This window comes from Poecilia mexicana, unplaced genomic scaffold (assembly GCF_051168715.1).
Source record: "Poecilia mexicana isolate PSO_F unplaced genomic scaffold, ASM5116871v1 scaffold_7, whole genome shotgun sequence".
NCBI classification, from domain to species: domain Eukaryota; kingdom Metazoa; phylum Chordata; class Actinopteri; order Cyprinodontiformes; family Poeciliidae; genus Poecilia; species Poecilia mexicana.
In genome coordinates, this window is record NW_028263376.1 from 28,163,747 (window position 1) to 28,186,415 (window position 22,669).

At 37.6% G+C, this 22,669-nt stretch overlaps 2 protein-coding genes across 3 annotated transcripts; both read right to left on the minus strand.

Annotated features, from left to right (window-relative positions):
- Positions 1–373: 373 nt before the first annotated feature.
- On the minus strand, positions 374–8,300 carry LOC106914968 (E3 ubiquitin-protein ligase DTX3-like). The gene is made up of 3 exons (XM_014982212.2): positions 7,880–8,300; positions 5,996–6,213; positions 374–3,908 (listed from the first exon to the last, which is right to left on the minus strand). The coding sequence occupies exons 1-3, from the start codon at positions 8,177–8,179 to the stop codon at positions 3,830–3,832; spliced, it is 597 nt and encodes a 198-aa protein (XP_014837698.2). The 5' UTR covers positions 8,180–8,300; the 3' UTR covers positions 374–3,829.
- A 2,593-nt stretch (positions 8,301–10,893) lies between these two features.
- Positions 10,894–18,658, minus strand: dtx3 (deltex E3 ubiquitin ligase 3). Of its 2 annotated transcripts, none has more exons than XM_014982209.2 (6): positions 18,401–18,658; positions 18,121–18,188; positions 17,907–17,947; positions 15,052–15,851; positions 12,960–13,177; positions 10,894–12,793 (listed from the first exon to the last, which is right to left on the minus strand). In XM_014982209.2, the coding sequence occupies exons 3-6, from the start codon at positions 17,917–17,919 to the stop codon at positions 12,718–12,720; spliced, it is 1,107 nt and encodes a 368-aa protein (XP_014837695.2). In that variant the 5' UTR covers positions 17,920–17,947; positions 18,121–18,188; positions 18,401–18,658; the 3' UTR covers positions 10,894–12,717. The 2 variants fall into 2 exon arrangements, with proteins under 2 accessions (XP_014837695.2, XP_087863514.1); XM_088007388.1 differs by having other exon boundaries at positions 18,114–18,188; positions 18,401–18,534.
- Positions 18,659–22,669: the final 4,011 nt, after the last annotated feature.

Below are 22,669 nucleotides of genomic sequence, written 5' to 3' on the forward strand. Positions count from 1 at the left end.
TGTTGCATAAAATCAATTAAAACTTGTTGATCTGAAAACAAAAAGAGGATCTTGCTTTATCTTAAAAATTGATATAATTCCTGTTTTTTTTGTGACAATTTCTTTTTCTTTTCTTGATATGGAAAAACAATTTTTTAGGCTCATTATAAAGAAGAGCAGAGTCATTCCTTGTAAACACTTCTTGGGTTTAGAAGAAGTATCTTTTTATAAAAAACGTTCCTGAAGGTTGCAGATAAAACCCAGTGAAGTCTCCCAGTTGGTAAACAGAGTCCACTGGTGTGAACTCGTTTCTGCAGGCCTTGGATGTTGCTTAGAGAACATTAGTGAACAAACACCATCATGAAGATCAAGGAGCGCAGCAGACACGCTGGGGTTTATCGTCATTATGGTCTTTATTTATTCAAGTATAAGTTACAGAGATTAAAACATTCTTCGAGACTAACTCGCAAACGCCTTAAAGCAGAAAAAAAAAATACAATATTCAATAAACACAAAATATATGTCATTAATATGCAACATAAGCTGTTGTGTAGACCTTTAAAGCAAGGTACAATTTTATAATACAACCCAATGCTTTAAACATCTGACAGAGCCTTGTTCAATCCATTATCTGGCAATGAAAAGACTATGATCAATCAGAGAGGCAGCCAAGAGGCCCATGGTAACTCTGGAGGACCTGCAGAGATCCACAGCTCAGGAGGGAAAATCTGTGTCCAACTACATGCTCTCCACAGATCTGGTCTTTAAGGCAGCAAAACAGTTGAAGAAAAGTCTGAAAAAATCCCTTCTGCAGTTTTTTCCCCCCAAGCATAGAGGGTTCAGAAGAGTTATGGAAGATGTTGCTCTGCACAGATGAGACCAGAACTGAACTTTTGATCTTACATGCAGAACAATATATGGAGGAAAATCTGAGACTAAATTTCACACACACAAAAAGAAAATCTAATAAAATAAAAAGCACACACACACACACAAAAAAAATCAACCTTTCTCAATTTGAATTTTTAGCAAAAACAAAATGGATTTGTGCTTTAACCCCAGAGAATATCATGTCAGAGAGACGTCCTCACATAGCAACAAACCAGACAAATTCACATGAAGTATTTCATGTGTAAATGTAGGTTAGATTCAATGAAGCGAAAGTAATTTCAGACATGCTTCTACTTTGTGCTACTTTCGCTAGATTCTGCTTTATATCACACACAATCCTGCCTCACTACTCAGTGCGTTTGGGGTTTTTAGGATTATTACTAAAATGTAAGTTGCATTATGAGGCAATCTTTCTACATAAGAGAACCAAAATGCAAACAATTCAAATAAACCTTTTGTTGTTGTTTTTTTTATTTGATGAATGGACAGATGATGACATGTGGATGAATTTTACTGATGAACTACTGCAGAAAGAGGGGCAACACAGGGTGGGGTGGCAGATGGGTCCTACTCTGATTAGAGGTTAGCAGATGCCCCGAGATCCTACAGGCCACAGAAATGCCCCCAGACACTGACGTCAGAGTGGAAAACAGGCCACTATCTGACTCCGTTGCATCACGTGTGCACTCTTTCAAACTACATAAAAGTTAAATGTGCTTCCTGACTGGTCTTTTCTTTTTGGACCAAAACCAAATTTGAACTTTTTTTTTTTTTTTTTGACATTTTGTCACATTACAGACAAAAACTAGAGTGAAGGAGGAGAGAATCATATATGATGGGTTGAAAAATGCCAGATAAAATCTTCAAACTGCGGTGTGCATTTTTATTCAGCTGGATTCATTTTGATATCCCTAAATAAAAGCGAGCAAAATCAAATGCTTTCTGAAGTCACTTCAGAAAGCATTTACACAATAGTAAATTTAGTAAATTGTAGTTTACACAATAATTGTGTTGTGTAAATTAATATCCATATCAATCCAGCTGATTCGAAGGCCTCAGGGGTTTGTTAGAGAACAAAAAGAATCATAAAGACCAAGAAACAGCAGACATGTAAGGGAAAGGTTGAATGTTATACTATTCTTTCAAAATTTGTTTTTGTGGGGAAACAATGTTTTAAACCATCAATCATTGTCCTTTACTTCATGTGCTAGTTTGCATTGGTCTATCCCATAAAATCGTGATTAAAAAAAAAAAAAAACCACTGACGCTTGTATCTGCAACGTGAAAAACCAGCTTATGCACTGTAATGCCAGACCAAAACATTCAATGCGAGTTTTAAACAGAATATATTTGGTCCAGCACTGATTTGGTCGGACTTCACACAATTAACAAACAACAACTTCCCCTTTCAGCTTTTAGCCATCACCACACAGCAGTACGCATTCCTCCAAAATATAACATCATATTTTAGTGAAAGACAAAGCAACCTCCTCTCTAACTGTTGCAGTGAAAACGGACCCAAACACATCAGGTAGGAAACTTTGAGGGGAGAGAGAAAGCTGGGAACAGAATGACGACGAAATCTAACAGTCCTTCTACTAGGAGAACACTGCCATCTAGTGTACAGGCATGGTAATGTCAGGGCATAAAAAACATTTCACTCATTGTTCTTAAGGCACAAACTTATCTGATATTGCATAAGGCACGAAAACATTTAACGTGTATTATTGCAAAAATAAAAAATATTACACAAAATTCTGTTTTTGAAGAAAGGCTAATAAACCTAATTTGAAAAAACAATGTCATTTACTTTAATTAGTCATTAGCCAGGCACTGTCATTCTTTAGTTTTTGTTTTTTGTTTTTTTTTTGTACACCTATTTAAAAAATAAAATGTAAATTTAGTCAAATTTATTTTATGGGAAATGTTATGTTCAAATATATTTTCACAAAAAATGTTTGCATGTTTTCACACTTTTTTAAAGAAAGTAGCTGGAAAAGAACAAAAAAATTACAAGATATTTTAAGCATTTTGACTAAACAAGACTGATTGTCAACAAAATAATATACAGGATTATTAATCTGACTCTGCCAGAGACCCTAGAAAAAAAAAATCACTTTTCAGTCATATTATGTTTTCATCCAGTGCAAATGAGCTTGAAATAAATTGTTACAAACATAGCACTCTCTAATTTTACTGGCATTCCTGGAGAAAAAAAAGAAGAAAAGAAATGTGTAAAAGTCCTTTAAATAAACTAATCTTTAATACCCCTCTTCCACAAAAAATTCAACCTTCACCTAAAAATTATTTTCAACTCTTAAGTGTATTTTTGTTTATTTTGAATGACTACTTTACTTTTTTGTATTGCTCAAAATCAACTCTATGTTTTTCCTGTTTGTTGGAGTTATAAATAAATAGGTAAATAAATACAGGTCCATTTCTCCTAATTACTCTTCAAAATGGAAACATGCCTTTCCACCAAGGCAAATAGGTTCCAGGAAAGCCTCTTTTCCACCACATCCTGAGTGATGCTTGAAACACTTAGAACTCAGGGAGGTAAACAGGATGTTTTTCAGTGTGTTTTCCAAGGTATGATCAGAATAAGGTGATATAAGATTAGCTTAGTTTTCACACTTTTTTTTACCAAGACTGCTAACAAATGTGAACAGTGCTGTATGCGTTTAATAAGTAATACTAATGAAATCAATACCAAACTCCTCTTGCTTTATTGGCTTAAAGTAAATCAGCTACATAACAGGAATAAAGCAGAAAAAAATCTTTGGAAAAGCTAAACTTCTCCCTCAGTTTAGCCCAGGTCATATACAAAAAAAAAAAAAAAAAAAAAAAAACACATCTTCAAGTATCCGTGGTGAACATCACTGTTGAAAAGTGCAGATTTGCAACTGGGAACTTTATTAAGAGCAGCACTAAGTCTGTCTAAATAAATGTTTTCGAACAATCAGTCATCCTCTGTTACACCTTTAAGACGAAGCTCCTCTTGAACCCTGAACAGGTACGCTGGATCTGGATAACCAAAACTGTAACAGAAAGAGACGAGCAGAGAAACAGATCTCATTGTTTTTGTGAGTTCCAGGGCTGCTGCAAAACCATCCAACAGTTAATGCAACATAAATAATTTCACCTACCTGAACTTACTTGTTTTATTCTTTACCTCAAGCAGCCAGTGTTGCCCATAAAACAGCCCAAATAACTAAGGTTAATCCTAGCTTTCCTGATGTACCTGGAAAACCAGGGTTTTTTTTTTGTTGAGTAGTGGTCAAGCATTGGGACTGATTAAGTATTTTTTTCCACAAACTTAACTGTTTTACTTTTTTATCACTGAAGTTAATCTGGTCTTAAACAATTTCATAGAAAAATACATCACGCTTATGCAAAGCATCAAGAGTTGGTTTTCGGAAGAACGAAGATGTAAAGAGTTTCTTAACTACGTAAATAAAATGTGAACATTTTGATCCCGGATGCACTTGAGATAAATCGCTCCGTCACGCTGGGAAAAGCATTGAACAGCTGCTGGACGGTTGGACAAAGTTCCTCTTAGAGGATGTTTTGTTGCTTCTTATTATTCATAGAAGTTTATTTGGAAAAGTAAGTCCACTACTTCGCACAAGAAGCAGGCCTATATAACTATAAGCAGAATACAGGTCTCATTTGCTGTTTTTCCTATAAAATGTCAAGTTGCTTTAGATGTTTTTCTTGAATAAGAAGAAATACATGTGCCAAAAACTCACACCTGCTCTGCAGTGGTGGAAACCTGATTTCTTAGCTGCACAGTCTTTCTGAAACGAACTTGCTGGACTTTCACAGAGCTTCTTCACAACAGCTGAATGTCTGACCTTGAAGTTGTTGTGGTTTATTTATTTCAAAAAGGACAATGCATAGAGGCTCGTTTTAGTCCCTTCAGGTACAATCAATATAAATGCTACATATTACCGTGGAACGCAGACGGGTTTCTTCCAAAAAGAAATAAATTATTATTATTGTTATAAATAAAAAATACTTTTTAATCTAAAAGAGGCATGTCAAGTTACACAGCTAAAAAGAATAAAAAGCGATATAGCACAATGGCTTACTACAATGCAAACAATACAATAATCACATAATCAGTGCCTGCATATTTGATTATCTAAGAGCCAAGCTTTTAAGTTAGTAGAAAAATATTTGAAAGACTCATAAGTTCGTACGCTCTCTGTATTTTATTCCAGCCATCAGAAGCTTTCAATGAAAATGAGTTCAGATCAAATGTACCACGTCTAACGCACCAAATGCAGAAAATAACTGTTCATGGCCTCTGCTATTTTATCATCAGGCTTTGTGCCTGATGATTCTAGAAATCATGTATCTGGGTAAATCTAACTAGCAGCAGTATCCTTAATTAGGAAGCAGTTTTGTTGAAAAGCCATAATGACAGCAAGTGTTTCAGTTGAGGTAATAATGCCGAGTCAAGCAATCTGGTGACAATGTGACAAACATCAACTGGAACCAAGATCGGTGTGGTGCTCAAACAGACTTTGCAAAGCATGATGCACAACTATAGAAATACGTTTAGAAAAGTAGGCAGCAACATCAATAAATAAACAGTTAGATAAAAATAGCGGAGTGCATTAAAAAAGACCCTGAAGTGGGACCAAGCTTGCTAAGCAAAGCAGAAAATGAGGGTTTATGAGAGTTGGACGCCTAAGGAGATGTATAATTTAAGACTCAAGTTGATTTGAGTGTGATGTTTTTCAACCGTTTTGTCGACAGAAAACAACAGCACAGCAAAATGGGTCTTTGCAGTCCTTCATCTTTGTTTTAGAAACAAGTCTTGTCTTTTTTTAAGAAGCTTTCCATCACTAATTTGTTATTGTTTATTGACTCTGTCAAGTGCTGGATTAACAATTGTCCAGTGGTCAAAAAAACTCTTATGAAGAGTCTAAGAACAGTCTTTATGATACTTCTGCAAAAAGGAAGCATTCAGACTTTAGAAATCTTCTAAGCTACCTTACAAGATACAAAGACAAAGAAGACTGACTTCAACCACCTCTCCGTTTTGAAATGACTTTTCTGCTTTTCTAATGAGAGAAGGATACCAGGCATCGTCGTCGAGCCTGGATGGATCGCCTACCTCTCTGGACCACCATTTATGCTGGTCTTGTGGTGAATGTCGTTCCAGGTAATGACATTGTTGAGGCCTGTGGTGGCCGACCGTCCAACGGTAAAAGTAAGTCTTCGGTCAAATGCTTTCCTTAGCAGCCTCAAGACCTTCTGTCCCTCTGCACAATCTGGCAGGTAGGCAGTACGAGAGGTGCTGCTGTACCTCACGCCGGGATTTGGGTGCTCAGCCTGGAATAAAGACAACATTTTTTTTTTAGCTGAGCACCAAAACGTTTCAGCATAAAAATACAAAAAAACAAACATTAATTTTGCCAGTTGATAACTTTCTGAGGCCCTGGTTGTCTTGATGTTCTCTTCAATCAAATTAGACATCAGTTCTGAAATCTCATTATTAACCATGAACTAATTAGTAACAAGCATTTTTGGGGCCTGCCATAGCAGAGCAAAGGAGAGCATTGAAATGCCTTGCAATTTTGAACAAACAAAAAAAATAACTGTTGTTAATTTGTTGCTAAGAGATGAGCACGTTTTCTGGTAACCACGTGCCATGAAGTAAACATCTGATTTTTACTTTTGCAAAATTTACCAACTGTAAATTTTCTGTGTCTAAGAAGATAATACTGCTTATCTGCTTAGATGGTAAATTTCCTGTGTCTAAGCAGATGAGCAGTATTTCAAAATAGATTATATTTAATAAACAATAATATTACCCGTTATTAATTTGGTGTTAAGAGACGAGCGTTTTTTTTCTAGTAACAAACTGCCACGAAGTATAAATCAAATTTTTACTTTTGTGTTGAATTTCTGTTTTATAATACAATTACCACCAATGTAAAAAAAAAAATATATCACATTTCTGAAAAATTCACCAACTGCACAGTTCTTGTTAAGTAGTAAGTAGTGTAAGATAAGTAGTATTTCACAAGAGCAGAAGAAACCTTATGTTTTTTGAACAATAACAATATTTGTTGTTAATCACTGCCTTGCATCTTGGTGCAGAGTTGATGTACAGGTACCTTTCACATTATCCAGTTTCAGGTTACATTTCTGAATGCAGTAGGCTGAATCATCTTCCTAAATACTCCTGAGTAAACGTAGCCGCCAGTTTCTCATGGTGTGCTGCCAGAGTGCTTGAAGGTCATCTATATTTAACAGTGTACAGCACTGGCCTTTACACAAAGAATACCTGAACCTTTCCTCTTACTAACAGCTTTAACCTGCAGAACGTTGAGCAATTTGGTTGCAAAGTTTCTTGTTTGTGTTTTGCATCAATTAATATTACCTGACTGGAAAATGCTTGAAACAATCTCATGAGTTAAATACATGGCTTGATAAAGCCAAATGCTCAGTCTGCATGAATACAGATACTTTGAGGAAAAACAGTTTTTTTCAGTCTTGTTATGATGTTAGCATTCACTGTTGCCATGTATAAAGGACATGCTTTATGGGTTGCCACAATGCAACTTTATGGGTTGCATTGTGGCAACTTTATGGGTTGCAACTTTTTTTGGAGGATAAAGTTGGAGAGCAACCATTTGACATGGTTGCTCTCCAACTTTATCCCAAAAGTATACAGTTGTAAAATGGTTTAACAACTAATGGTACGGCCACTTATTTATCATCTTTTACTGTCAATTATTAATCAGCTCAACAGATCAGCTCTGTATTAACGTTAAATCAAGCAGAAAGGACGGTTCTTTACACATCATTACGTCCACACTCTTGTTTTCAACAACGTAATGACGTCAATCTGAAGAGTTCACTCGGACGCCTTAAAAGGAACTTTCCTCCTGTAATTAAAGAAGGAAACACAGCGCCCCCTGCTGGATAACTATGTTCCAAAACAAGTAACAACATATGAACAGCAGCAGCGTGAGGAAACTGCCGGACTCACCCCTTGTATCCCCCCTGGGAAACTGTACTGGATGACGATTGAGCCGCAGCTCTCGAAGCCCGGCAGCTTCAGTAAGCTGCGGGTCACCGTCATCGTGCCCTGCGGCTGGGTCCCCGTGTACACTCCGTGGAAGGTGTTGCATATCGGACATGCGGGCTTCAGTCTGAAAACTGAGTCGATGCACTCCGAGCAGAAGGAGTGCTGACACTTTAGCGTTTTCTTCCTCTGAATCCTCTCCAAGCAGATGACGCAGTCTACCGTGCTGTCAGCGTGCTTGCTGTTGTTTCCCGGGTTCTCCATGATTTCCACGGAATGTCAGACATTTAGCAGCTTTCTGCTTCCTCTCTGGGTCTGACTCCTCAGGGGTTGGATACTTCAGACTTGTGACGAAGAGAAAGGGGCGTCTAGTTCATCTCTACTGGATGATAAACTGCCCATGTGCCAGGAAGTGGTAAACAACTCGTCTCTGATTGGTTGTATGTCGTTTTATTATTATTTCTCCTGCCCATGTTATGTTTTAACAGCTGCGATGAAAGGTAAAGTAACGCATTCTGTTGATATTTAAATCACTCGCGTTATAGTTCAGGTTTACACATTTGAGCTTTTGACATCAGCTTTATTGTGAATAAACTACATTTTTTTAAACAAGGTTTCATTCTTAAATAATATACATGTGAAAAGCTGACCTTGAGCTCTTTAAAAAGTAACTCCTTCCCTCTACTTTATGAACTCCATTCTGCCAACAGGACAGCATTTAGGTTTTTATTATTGTCCTGTTAAAAACATCCATTCACATGCCCACCCCATTTTATTCAAAATCACCTGATATTTCAAATTTAATAATGCCACGTTTTCTAATATTATATAGTACTGGTTTCTTTGGTTTTCACTTTTGCTCAAACTTTAAATTGTTCTATGATCTGAAACATACAGGTGTGACTAAAAAGCAAAACCAGAAGAAATCTGCATGGGGGCTAATACTTCTTCACGGATGTTGAAGCAGTTTGAGCATATAGCGGTTCCCTGCAATAAACTTTTATATTAGTGCAATAAGTCTTCAAGAAAAATTGATTACACCTTATTTTAGCAACATGTTGCTGTATTTATGGTGACAGCACAATAGAATGATTACATTGGCTGGTATATTAATTTATGATATGTTTAGTTTTTATTAAAGATGGAAAAATCATAACTGCTTCCTACAAGTCACTTCAAAACACTCTTGCTGGATACTTTTAATAAAACCTTCTTCCCCACTCAGTTCATGTCAGTGAATCTCCAACATATGAATGCTTCCAAGACCTTGACAAGTGCTTTGCTCAAAGCGGCTTTGTTTTGTTGCCAAACTTAAATGTCCAAATGATCATGTTTTGCTAGTTCTAAGTTTTAAAAAAAATCTGCTGGTTAGTAGAAACTTCAAATGTTGTGAAATCTGACATGTGAACCTGCCTTTTCATTTAATAGAAAATGTTTGAACCTTGAAAGTGAAACCACCTCTAGTCATGAGAAGTTTTTATTAAAAAATAGAAGTATCCACCAAAGGATGGTTTGTTATCTTATTTTGTTGGCATTTTGGTTTTGATAAAATAATCCATTTTCCTTTGCTGTGTAATACTGACGTTGAAATGACAACCTCGGATTGGTTGATCAGTCCCTCATGACGCCTCCTTCCCTAGGGCCTTTGCTTTCTGACTCATCCTTTGATGAGTCAAGGTTTGTTTTTCTACACTGGGTCAGAGCCAAGACAAGTTACTCCCTTTTTAGATGTTTTTTAAATTCGGAGAGACATTTCTCTCTACAATGAACATGACGTGACTCTTCTGTGATTTTCTTCAAGAAAAATACTCATCATATCCAAAATTCAAAATGAGGAAGCACAGAAATTTAAAGATTGTTGTTGTTTCTTGAGACTGTAAAACTATGCAGTTTATGATCAGAAAATGTTTATTTTGAATGCATATAAAGAACTGGATTTATCTATTCCACATATGGTACTGATATTGTTGGTTGTTGATGAAATACGCTGCTGGTGGTACTCCTACCTTGTATGGACTGATATTTGATTGAGCTTTTTTGTTTGGTTTTTTTTTTCACTTTTTTTTTTTCTTTTTTTCTTGCAAACATTAATTGCCCTTTGGGACCCGAACCTCTTCAAACTGAACACAGTTCAGCAAGCTTTTCAAGTGAACGTGTTCCAGACTTTCTTCAGAATATAAAGGTATACTCTAGAATATAAAGGTATACTCTGAAACCTTGAATTAGACTTTTGCTTCCAGCCAGAGGTACCACTATATCTTATCCTCTAATTTTTTTTTCTCTTTAGAACAGCCTATCTTTAAAAGCAAAAAACCCAACTAATTTCTTATTAAAATATGTGATTATCATTACTATCAAAAATGTGAATGCTATGAAGAAGATGGATAAGATTATTTCACACATAGACATAGCTAAGTGCCCTTACCTATTTCTTTATTTAATGGTCAACTATTTATGTTAATTTTCCTAGAAAACATTATCTAGCTTTTAGCCTTTTTAGTAGTTCATAGAAGAATTTTTGTTGTTAACTTTGTATTTATTTTCTTGTGGCCTTAAAATTGTGCAAGATTACTTAACGTGAAGGAAATAATTCAAATATTTGTTTAAGATTATGAAAGTCTCTCACATGCACTGTTCTTCCACTCTACATGTTCAAAGTCTTTTAAACACTGTGTATCATTTATTGATTTTAACTGTTTGCAACAGTCATAATCATTAAAATGCAAGACTTCCCACAATAATTTTGTATTTTCTTTACCTTAACTTCTTGAGGATAGAGCACTAATAGCTTTGGTCATAAAACACTAAATGCTTACTAATTTACATGTAAGATATAAAAAAAAATATAGAAACCTGTAGTCATAGAAAGCCTATGACTACAGGCTTTGTTAATGTTGAAAGCAATGACCTCCGCTGCTGTAAGAGAATCATCAGTTACTTGGGACTCGGCAGCATTTATTCAGGACCCACACTGAACATCGTGGACAAACCCAAACAGAACTTTTATTCAAGTATTAAAATGTGGCCACATCATTCTGAATACCAACGAAGTACAAATCAACACAATTATAAAAGCAGAACAGATTTTTGTTTTACTTAACATTCGATTTGCAAAATATGGAATCCAGCCATCTACTTCTTCTTTTTCCCCTTCTTCAGGTTCAGTATGCATAGAAAGGTGTGCACAGTAGCTTTGATTAACTACAATCCTGTGTCCCAAAAATGTATCGATTGGTCCCTTAACTAAAATACGAAGGGGGCAAGAACATAACAAAAGCATTTGATGTGTCGTTGTGATCATTTAAATCAGTGATTATTTCCAGCCAAAAACAAAATGGCTGCTGGATTTGCAAAGCACATACACGCTTAAAGACTGGGATCTATTTCTAAAATTAATGTAGGCAAAAGTTTTGGCCAGAAGGGGGGCAGGGGTGATATTTTTTGGACCAGATTAGGTTTTACATTTAATACTGCGGAGTATTTGCCTAATAGACACCGGAGGCTTCTATACAATCAAACAGCACTGCAAAAGCACTCAAAATCCTCAACATTCGCCAAAATCGTCATGGCTGATTATTTAATCAAAAATGAATATAAGGAAGGCACAAGAAAATGAGATCAGTGACTCGCCTCTAATCAAATCAATCACTAAACTCTCCTGTTGTTGGTTACACATTGATAGATTTACAGCAGTTAGCTCATTTCGAATAAAACAATTTTAATAGGCAAATTTCCTAGTTTGAAAGGAACTGAAGCATAGATATTTAAAGAGCTTTTGTGCCTCTGATTTGGTTCAAGTGATCTATATGCCCTTCAAAGTTGACATCGTCATAAATCTGCTAATTCGGACCAGCGTGTTCCTATCGAAGTGAGGTAATGGGCCGAACCCCTCAGAGACATCTTGGAAAGAACAGGAGTGACAACTGGGGAAAAAAACACAGTGGGAACGTCCAACACTTGCTGAAAGGTGCTGCCGTGAGACATCATTTAACATTCCTCCTATTTAAAAAAAAAATCTAACTACATCCCGAGATAAAAGGTCACGCGTAATGTTTTCTAAGCAGCGTTGCCAGCTAATAGCTGATGGCTGCATAAACCTGTTTGCTTTGAGCATCCTTCATTCAGAGGAAGCAGATTTCCATTACTTCTACTTCACTAAAACAAAAATAATAGTTACCAAAGTGCCTGTGAGTGCTTAAGATTGCAATAACATCAGAACTGTAAATCTGTTGCTAAAAGCAGTGCTCTTCTGCCGTACGAACTGAGTACAATCATCACAACAGGTAATTAATAACAATCAAACTTGTTCAACAAACATTTCAGGGAGACACAACCAAACATGTGCTTTTAAGACTTAAAAGTACTCCCAAAGGAGGGAAATGAACATTAATAGAATCTAACTTAAATGTCACTAAACTTAAATTATCTAAATAATATCTTGTAACATTAATTCTGACAAGCTCCTAAATAAGTGCATTAGAAGTCAGGCCTGGTGCCAGCAGTGAGGGTTTGAGGATTAGCACTGCATTTAAGAGTATTCTCTTCCACGTGTAGCACTGAATGACTTGAGAAAAATAACCAAAGTGGAACAGCAGTGGAGGAGATATGGATTTTTCTGCAGCAATAGACGTGTGTCTGAAGAGGTGATTTTCTTTTTTTTTTGTTTTGTTTTTTTGTTGTTGTTTTTTTATCTTCAGCAATCTTTTAGGCATCAGGCAGTCTGAGAGCAAATCCTGCAGTTTGGTCCACAGTGAGGACATGTCCAAGGAAAAGTCCAACAAAGTCCTGGAGGTCTCATGTGGTCAGTTCATGGTGATGCCTTTTTCTCTGAGCTCCTCTGTCACGCGCACCAAGTATGTGGGGTCTGGATAGCCAAAGCTGTAAAAAGAAGGAAAAAGTGGCTAAAGTTCCTTTGTTTTGCTCAACTGGCAACAAAAAGTACCGTGTAACTGCATTTTAATCCATCCATTTCCACCGAAGCCTTTCTTTACAGACTGAACGCCCTTGTCGAGGATTCTCCAAAAACCAGACAACCGATACGTACCAGGGTGGCCCGCCGAATATGGATGTCTTGTGGTGAATGTCATTCCAGGTGATGACATTTTGCAGGCCCGTAGTCATGGAGGTACCAATGGTGAAGATAAGGCGCTGTTCGAAGGCCCGACGCAGCAGGCCCAGCACGCGGTTCCCTTCAGGGCTGTCAGGGAGGTAGGCCACGCGGTCTGTTCCTGGGTATCGAACGCCAGGGTTTGGGTGATCGAGCTGTGGGTAAAATGAATCAGACACGGTGTGAAACTGCACCCATAAGTTCGGCGTGTTTTCCCTTTACATCCTCGTGCATCGTTTAAAAAATGCCAACTAAGTAGCAAGTGTCAAATAAACACCGAACGTCTGTTATGGAATCAGTCATTTCACGAATCAAATGCCAAACAATCCATCCTTTAAATGGTCTGGCCTTAAAGAGATGGCCACTTGAGTAAAATGTTTGAAATCATCTTAAGTCACCATTTTAATCAAAGATCTACCCATGAGCTGTACGCCTCAATGATCAGCTTAAACCCTTTGAGCTTTATTTTATAATTTTGTACACATGAACCTAAATTTATGCATTTTGGTGATTTTTTTTTTTTTTTTGTGACCAAACAAGCCGTACTGACACTGGGATTTAATTATGTATTAAATAGGCAATTTCTGGTGGCAGTGAGTTTCACAGGACTTTATTTAGATGGAGGATCTTCAAATGCAGGCCTCGAGGGTCGGTATTGAAGGTGTATTGAAGCGTCTCCGCTTCAGTACACCTGACTCAAATAATGAGGCCATTAGTAGGACTGTGGAAAACTCGACTGTATTCTGAGGATGTGATTCCGCCATTTGATTCAGGTGAGTTGGACCAGAGACGCATCAAAAAATTGCAGAAAATGATCCCCTGAAGCCTGCATTTGAAGACCCATCATTTAGAAGCATCAGACTAAAAGGTGGATAAACCACTTTCTTTTGGGTTATCACATAAAATTCAAACAAAATAGTTTGATGTTTGTTGTATCAAAGTGCATAAAAGGTCAAAGTGATTTTGAGTGCCATAATAGCCATCAGAAGATGAAAGAAGAGAAGAATATGAAGCAAAATAAAGACAGCAGCAGTGGCAATTCAAACACTCTGTTTGATCCTCCAATGTCCAGCTAATCTGAGAAATACTTCATGTTGATCAGCAGAATAAAACGATGATAATAGTACGTATGATGTGAATCAGTGTAGCTTTAAGTTTATTCGCTTAACAGCAAATGTTTTACACTTCCTCAGAGGTGATTCACAAGGCGAGGATCATGGCGAACATCAGTCACGCTTACATGTTGACGTAAACCTGCAGACGTTATCTTGAATGGGGAAGCTTAAAACCTGTTTGACTTTCCGTAAATGAAAAGCAGATTTTCCAGGACGGGAACAATGCTGTCTAACTCATTAGGTGTTGTTTGGCTTGGGATCAAAAAATGTGAGAAGAAAGTGACATCAATGGGAAAACACAGTGTTTAGTTTCTGACAGTGTTTCACGGTCATATCAGAAAAAGTGAAATTAATGGAGCACAAATACAACTTTGTTTTTGGTTTTAAACGAAAATAAAATGTACGGGAAATTAAATTGCAGCAGCATTGTATAAAATGTTAAGGCTATAAATGCAGATTTTTTGCGTTTTCAATCTTCAGTCATTTAAGCTCTTTGTATCCATAAGGTGTTACAATAAGACTGTTTGACTGCCTAATGTTTGAAGAGACTAGATTTAGATCTAATTCAAGAGAATATTAATGCATGCTATCTTGCTAAGATAAGCTCTTTCACATTTTGTCAGGTTACAACCACAAGATGCTGGAAGTCAACAAAAATTCTTTGTTTTTACCCAACATAAATAAAACAAAAAATGCATAATTGTGAAGTGAATGAAAAGAATGAGTCTTGTTCTGCTTTATCTTTTACGGATAAAAAACCCTGAAAAGTGTGGTGTGCTTATAGATTCAGTCTAATTTCATAGAGCTGAAAAAATTGGGGATAAAAATAACTGGACAAGAGAGGAAGGTTGTGCTTCAGGCTTTTGAATAAGTTGCATTGCTCAGAGTCTATATCCGCACCTGACGGTACTTACTGTCTGCACTCCAGGAGGGAAGCTGTAGATGATGCAGATACATCCGTAGCCCTCGTGGCCAGGAAGCTCCATATCAGGGTCCCGCTCCACCATCATCGAACCATTGGCAGGCTGGTTCCCAACCAGCTGGCCATAAACCAGTCTGCACACGGGACAAGCTTGCTTAACCTTAAAGGCTCGTTCCAGGCAGGAGCGGCAGAACGAATGGCCGCATTTCTCCAGGGTGGTCCTCTCCACTATGTCCCCCATGCAAATTGAGCAAATGCCATTGTCCTCGGCCTCACTGTGGGAACCAATGCCAGAGTCCATGTCTTTCTTCAGAGAGGCCTCGTGGAGCATGGCACACACCTCCTCGTCGGCAGGTTTCCTAAACCTCTGCTGCTGTCTCTGGGAGCGCCGCGGCAGGGAAGGTGGAGCCTGGAGGTTCCCTTCTCCGTTCTGCTCCAGGACCGCCACGCAAGGCAGCAGAGCCCTCTTCCTCTTGGGTCCTCCCTCCTGTTTGCTCATTTCTTTGCGGGCACATCGGCATAAGTCAATGAAGGCTTTTCGCGTCTCGCTAGAGATATGTCCATCCATCATCCCAGATCTGGTGCTCCTCGAGCCTTCCACCGGCTGCAGCCGCACAGCGCAGCAGCCCCCTCTCTCTCCTCGCCTGACGATGCCGGCGCTCATCCCCTGCTTGTGCTGGAAGTCAATGAGCCAGGGCCGCCCAGCTGCAGCCAGGTAATCCCAAACTGCCTGAGAAACTAGCACCTCATCACTGCCCTGGCCAGCACGCACACTCATCTCATCAGAGGAAACTGCACAGAGGAGCACATAAAAGTCATTGCAGCTTATAAAACTTATTCACTTGACCGCAGCCGGTTTAAGGGATAAATGAAGTAAGCTGCTGCTTAAGGTGAACGTTCTGCAACTACGAATGTTGCTGAAACACAGGGGCTGCTACATGTTAATTAACTGGTGTCTATGGTAACCACTTAACAGACAAAACGTTGATTCCAGATTTTTTTTTTTTTTCGTTGAATATTTGTGGCAGTACACAAGAAAACTGAGTGTTAGCAGTTTTGAAGCTTTTAGGTTACAAGCTTTCACCAGTTGAATATAAACTACACCTGAATTTCTGTTTGTATTATGCAATAAATATCTTTTCAAGCCTCTATTCCTGATGTATAGATCTTATATAAGATCTACATATCAGTTAATAGTTATTTTATCCAATTACAGCACAACTATGGGCCCCCGGGCCAATCGAAGCAGTTAATATCTGTATACTGTCAAATTACATCAACGTGAAAAGATGATCAGTATTAGACTTTTAAGACGTATTCCTTGAGTTCAGAGACAGCTATTTAATACTTTCAGAGTTTGTTGATGGGTAGTTTTATCAATACATTCTGCCTCAACTGGCTCTCTGAGGACATCCGTGATCTTGATGAAAATGAGTTTGACCCCAATGAACTATAGAATCTTAAATAATAGCAGGCACAAAAAATGCTATTAGAATAAATATATTTTTTGCACTCTAGTTAAATCTTAACCAAGTAATCAGCCAGTAAAATAAGTAATGGTGGTAACATGCAAAAGTAATATAAGAGAAATCCATGCGCATCCCAGAATACCTAACGAGTGAACAAGTGTGAGACGTAAACGCCCACACCTCCCATTATTCTTTGATTACAAAATATATGCGCTCACATCAGTCAAACTGCAGTCTTTTAAAAGCACAATTATACCTTAGCCTTTATAATCGCGCTTTTAGAGGTTCGCATTGAGCACGTGCAAGCTGAGCAAGCGGTGAGCTTTGTACACTTGACACGTTCGTCTGTGCAGTGTTCTCCAAAAAGATAATCTTTGTAGATGGATTGTATCAATTCAAATCTGCTCTGCAAGATCACTGTCCAAACTGACCATTTTGAGTGAAAGGTGGCACACTTGATCCACGGCAATTTCTAAAAATTCAGAGGTGAATAGGCACCATGACAGCCCGCAAGGCCAACTTGTATGGGCGGGAACGTCGCGACTGGCGTGCAACCCCTTGAGCCCAGTTCAATGCGTCAACTATACACCTAGCTTAATCTTTCTGTGCCTTCATTGTGACCTATTTAAAATAAAATTACAAATACAGTAAAGCCTAATTACAGCCGTATAAACTAATGTTTTCCAGCCTCTATTTCTGTTAATTATGTTTGTTTTGCTTACAGCTAGTGAAAACACTATGAAAATTAAAGTCTTACATCACGCCAGTACAAAAGTTCAATACAGAAATGTTGGCTAAATGAAAAGCATCATTAACAGCTCCTTAAATGTTCAAAAGACAGTTTTAATCTGACAAGCAAGTCTCATTTCTTATTTGTTTAATAATAATAAATCTGCAAGTAGGTTACAAAACTGAATTCTGCTTAGGGCCCTATTCTACTTTGGGTCGGCCCTGCTCACAGTCATTTGCACTTTAAACTGATGGATGCAGTGATGCACAAGCCAGGTTGAAGCTTTTAACATGTATTAAGGGGATTACTTTAGCTTTAGCTCAAATATAGCTCCAAGAGTTCTCCTGCTTTTGTTGCATTCACATCTGCTTAATCTGCTGATATTGAGAGAGATAAACAGTGCGACATTCAAGAAATGTGTCTGCGGCTCAACAAAGGGTGACAATTTAAATGTTTAAAGAACAAGTATTTGCTTCAGGGAACATAAAGGCTGATGACAACACGTTAGCTGCTGGGATGTTTAGGCTATAAACAACAGAAACTAAAGCCTGTGATGTGTAGAGGAAAGAAAGAAAAACAAACCCTGAAAGCATGCACTGACAGAATCATCCGAAAAGGACAGACCCAGTATCGATCCAACAATCTTACCTTGTGATCCCATAAATTCCTCCAAGTGCGAATAAAGCGTCCTGTTGAACAGAAGTAAAGAGAGAAACTGAAGGTCTGGACCACAGATACATACATAGACAGCTGGCAGCGCAACGGCGAGCGGGGATTTCAGCGATGTGGCAACATTAGCGTCAAATTTCTAACAGCATGAATCACTAAAGCGCTTTCTTCTGTGCACATATCCACCTCTCACCCTTCTGAGTTGTTCTCCACTGCCTGTCAGGGAGCTGTGAGGCTGGATTAAAGAGCTCTGAGCTCCATCTGCGGAAGGAAACGGGGAGGGAGGGAGAGAGAGAGAGAGAGAGAGAGAGAGAGAGAGAGAGAGAGAGAGAGAGAGAGAGCCTTTATTTCTCACTGCAGTTTATCGTCGGAGAATGGTGAAGAGCCTGCTGTGGTCAAGCCATGATATCCCAATGTTTTCCCGGATTAAGATACAAAAAAAAACAAAAACAAAACTCATTTGAATCCACAACCTCCTTCCTCTCGTTTTCGGTCTCGTCTGCGCTCCTGTGTCCTTGTAGGCGTCAACACAAAGTAGAAAAACCTTCACCGACGCTGTCCGTTTATCAGCCTCAGCCACGTTGAGCCGTGAGCCTGCGCTGTCCTCTCAGATAATTTACTCTGCCTTTTTCCTTTTACTCCAACCTGTTTTCATCCAATCGTGGTCGCGTCATTTTTGTCAGCTGCGCGGCGCAAATAGACTTCACTTCATAGAGGAGGAGGAGGAGGAGGAGGAGGAAAAGGAAGGGACCTACATGATGAAAATGTAACCAGGAAGTTCGTCATTGGTATGACATGATTGGTCAGTAAACGGTGGATTACATAGTTTATGTGGTTTCATGTTGCCTTTATTACCACTGTAAGCGGTGATGTAGTGCACAAAAAAAAATCCACGCAAAAGACATGAGCCCACAGGGAATACCCACTCCAATACCGGAATTACTTTTATCCACTTTTATCTGGGTACACATTTCACTTAATACCATAATAGAGATCTTAAATACAGTGGAAATACGACCCCCCTTTGTAGCCAGACAATCCAAGGACTTCGTGAAGCCAAACTGAGGTACATGTATAATACTCATCCAAATTTACTAATTTAAGAGTAAAGAAATATTTCGTGTGGCTATTTCTTTTTACAAAATATCTGATCATAATACCTTATTTAATATTTGAAAGTGAAGTCAGAACAGATGGAAAATATAGTTGTATGCAGATAAAATGTAATAAAATTAATACAACTAAACATAATTACAGAATGTCAAATTTAGGCAGAGAAAACATATATTTAACAAGAAACATATGAAACCAACACTAACATGTATCAGTATTAAAGAGGCAGTATTAAAATCATTTTATTGTATTATTATTATTATTATTATTATTTTTTGCAATATACTAAAGTGTTATACCCAATCAAAAACATACCTGGAGTGTTGATTTGATTCTTTTATGTTTGAGCTTGGTGGTTTACATAGTCCTGAAGAATGAATTACTGTATTTTGAACCAGGCCTTCTTGTCCAACAACAAGAAGCACATTTATGTGCTTCTGGAAGAATAATAACACACATAATAATAACACACATAATATTAAACCCTATTATTCATTCAATGTCACATGTGTGGAAGGCAGAGCAACATAAGGCCAGTTGATGTTGATGATTTGTCTTTTGTAACAACTTTTGAGACTGGATCCATGTCTTCACACTGATAGCTCTCTCTGCAGATTCTCTGTCAAATTCAAGTCTGTGCCACTAAAAAGTGGCAATATTAATGCAATCTGTGTCTCTTTTGGGTTTTAATTTAGAGTTTTGGAAAATAGCAGTTGCAATCTACATTAATTTATCTTTTTTTTGACTTGCTAAATTAGATTAGTTGTTGGTTTGTCAACAATTTCATTTCTATCAGAGGAAGACCAAAGACACTATTTGAGTTCACATTTAAATTTTATTTTTCTATGTTAAACTGTTCTCCATATGTATTAAAACCCTTTAAGAGGTCAGCTGTTATATCTGGCTATTTTTTAAAAAACAGTTCCAGTCCAATAATGGATTACCAGAATATGAGCAATTGTTCAATTTTCTTCAATCTTCTCGCAGAAACCGATTCAATGACTCACTTTGTCCTCTGTGGATATTTTGTTAAATTTAAATATATGAAATATGATCACTTATTGTCATAAAACCCCCGTGGCTGCATGCATTGTCTGCTAGATTGTTCCATTATTCACTGGAAATGGAGCAGCTATTGGATTTGTGCCTAGCTTTATTGCAGTCTTTGCTCTCTGTTGGACAGAAAATCCTGTAAGGAGTTTTTAGCCAGGAAAAATTACATGTTCCTTGGGTAGGCTGGGAGAAAATAGGTGATATCAAAAACTGCTTTTGAAAACCTTTTTGCAACGTGTGACTCAACAATTGACCAAAAGAAAAGCAGTTCTTTTGAAGTACTACCTGAGCCCCTCTCATGCTGTTTGCATTGCACAAAGATTTCTGCAGACATCAAGTGCTTTGCAGTGTGAGATTAATCCATTTTTGTTTGTTTGTATTCATGGCACCTATAAGCCAAAGCCAGATTTGCAACAATGTACTTTTCGAATTCTGCAAATGGCATAATTATAGTCAGAGCGGTAGGTAACGTTCACTCATCTGGACCACACAAAAGAAAATGTAATTAGGTGTCAAGATCACAACAATACAACCACATTATGGCTTACTGTCGTGCAACGAGACTGGTAGAAACGGCTTGGCACCACAGTGAGCAATAGCTAATCCCCCCTTTCTAATTACAGAGCTACTGCAGAAAGCTCCTGGAGGCAAATTAGATTTAACTGATGCATTTCTTTTCTTCAGTAATGGTTAATTTAAAGGATTAGTTGGTTGTAAATACACAGAACCCAGTGCCTTTATTGGATGGATAAAATATGTTTGGTTTTGAATCTGCGGGTTTAGGGGGGGACACTAGTAAATTTGACATTTTTCATTATACTTTAATGAATCCATAAAGTTTTGTTTCATCGTGAAGCAATATTTTAATGACACTGACCCAGCAGCAACTCAAATTTCAGTAAGTAATTACAGTTCCACTGCATTCTCTGCCATCTCCAACATTTTTTGTAGTTTCCCACAATGGCGTCTGAATTGCTTTATCAATAAAAGGGAATTTGACAAGTGATGTTTGAAAAGAAAGAGACACAAAAACAAGATGCAACATAGACAAAGAATCAACAAATATTAAATGGCTGTGGTAACATGCAATACTGCAATTGGAGTTTTTCACAAGGTCAGAATTATTCTGAATAAACAATTCTTAGATAGATAATTGTAAGAAATGTATCAAACATAATTAATAAAAGGTGAAACCAACATTATCATTGTATAATTTTAACAACGTTTTATGCCTGGGGGGTATTTATCTAAATGTGCAGTTGTTTTAGTTGTATATAATATTTTACATGACTTGGCTTCCAAGCTACTGAGTGATTTTATTGAACAAAATCACTTGAGTTTTGAAGATGGTCAAAAATTGCATTCAGTCTCTTTGGGATCCAGTTGTCGTTTAGAAAACTAGGCTGCTATGTCTCAGAAATATATAAAATTGAGTATTTTATCCAATAAAAGATGTACTCAAGCTTTAGAAATGTTTTCATTTTAGCCTCTTGATAATACACTCTCAGAAGGTCATGTAGTTTCAGTATAAGTCAAGTAAAGGGTATTCATACAGCACATTTGAGCAACAACGCTTTACACCTTGAAAGCATAACAGCCAAGGCAGCTATAAAAACGGGTGGGTTTTTTAGTTTTGATTTGAAGAAACTCAGTGTTGATGAGTTGTCTGGAAATTAGTTCTAGAAAATAAATGCTGTTTCCCTGTGTTTGGTACTAGTTCTGGGGAAGCAGAGTACACTAGAACCAGAAGACCTGATTGGACTAGAAGGTTATGTGTTTTTATTGTTTTATAATTTATACTTGCCTGCAAAAGGATTGGAGATACAAACTCCTGTGAATATTTTTTATACACAGTCATATTCAATAAATTATATTTCTAGAAAACTCATTTATTTCTGTAACTTAATTCAGTAAATGAAACGCTACACAGATCAATTACACACTAATGTTTTCAGCCCTTTGTGTTATTTATAAAAATAATTTGCTTACAGCAAATGGAAATTGAAAACTTAAGATTAGAATATTTCCCTACATTAAAAAAATACATTTGAAAGTCCACACTGAACAGGGACATAATGAAAAATATTCTAATACTTGCTTAAAGGTTGTTATTTTTCAATTGAAGCACATCCATTTACATATTGTAATTTCACAGTTAGCTTTTTAGTTTTAGTTTTGTTGGTCAATGTCAGAGCTGAACAGTGTCATAGTTGATATGTTGTCTGGGTTTGAACCCCCTCCGGGAATCTGGTGGACTTCCATGTTGTCCTTTCTGTGGTTTCTCTCCGGGTTCTTCACTGTCTAAATGCACACCGGTTGGGATAATCCATCCATCCATCCATCCATCCATCCATCCATTTTCTTACACCCTTGTCCCTAGTGTATAACCCCTGCGATGGACAGGTCGCCAGTCCATCGAAGGGGTTAGGATTTGTTTTTTCTTAATTATCCGGTGGATGTTTGAATTTATCATGAATTACTTGTGGCTAAGCAGCAGTTGGCGCTGTTGCGCCACACGCTGTTTCTAGAATTATCTCACAGCGCGTGCCCACGCTCCAAGCAGGCGGGTAACGTCC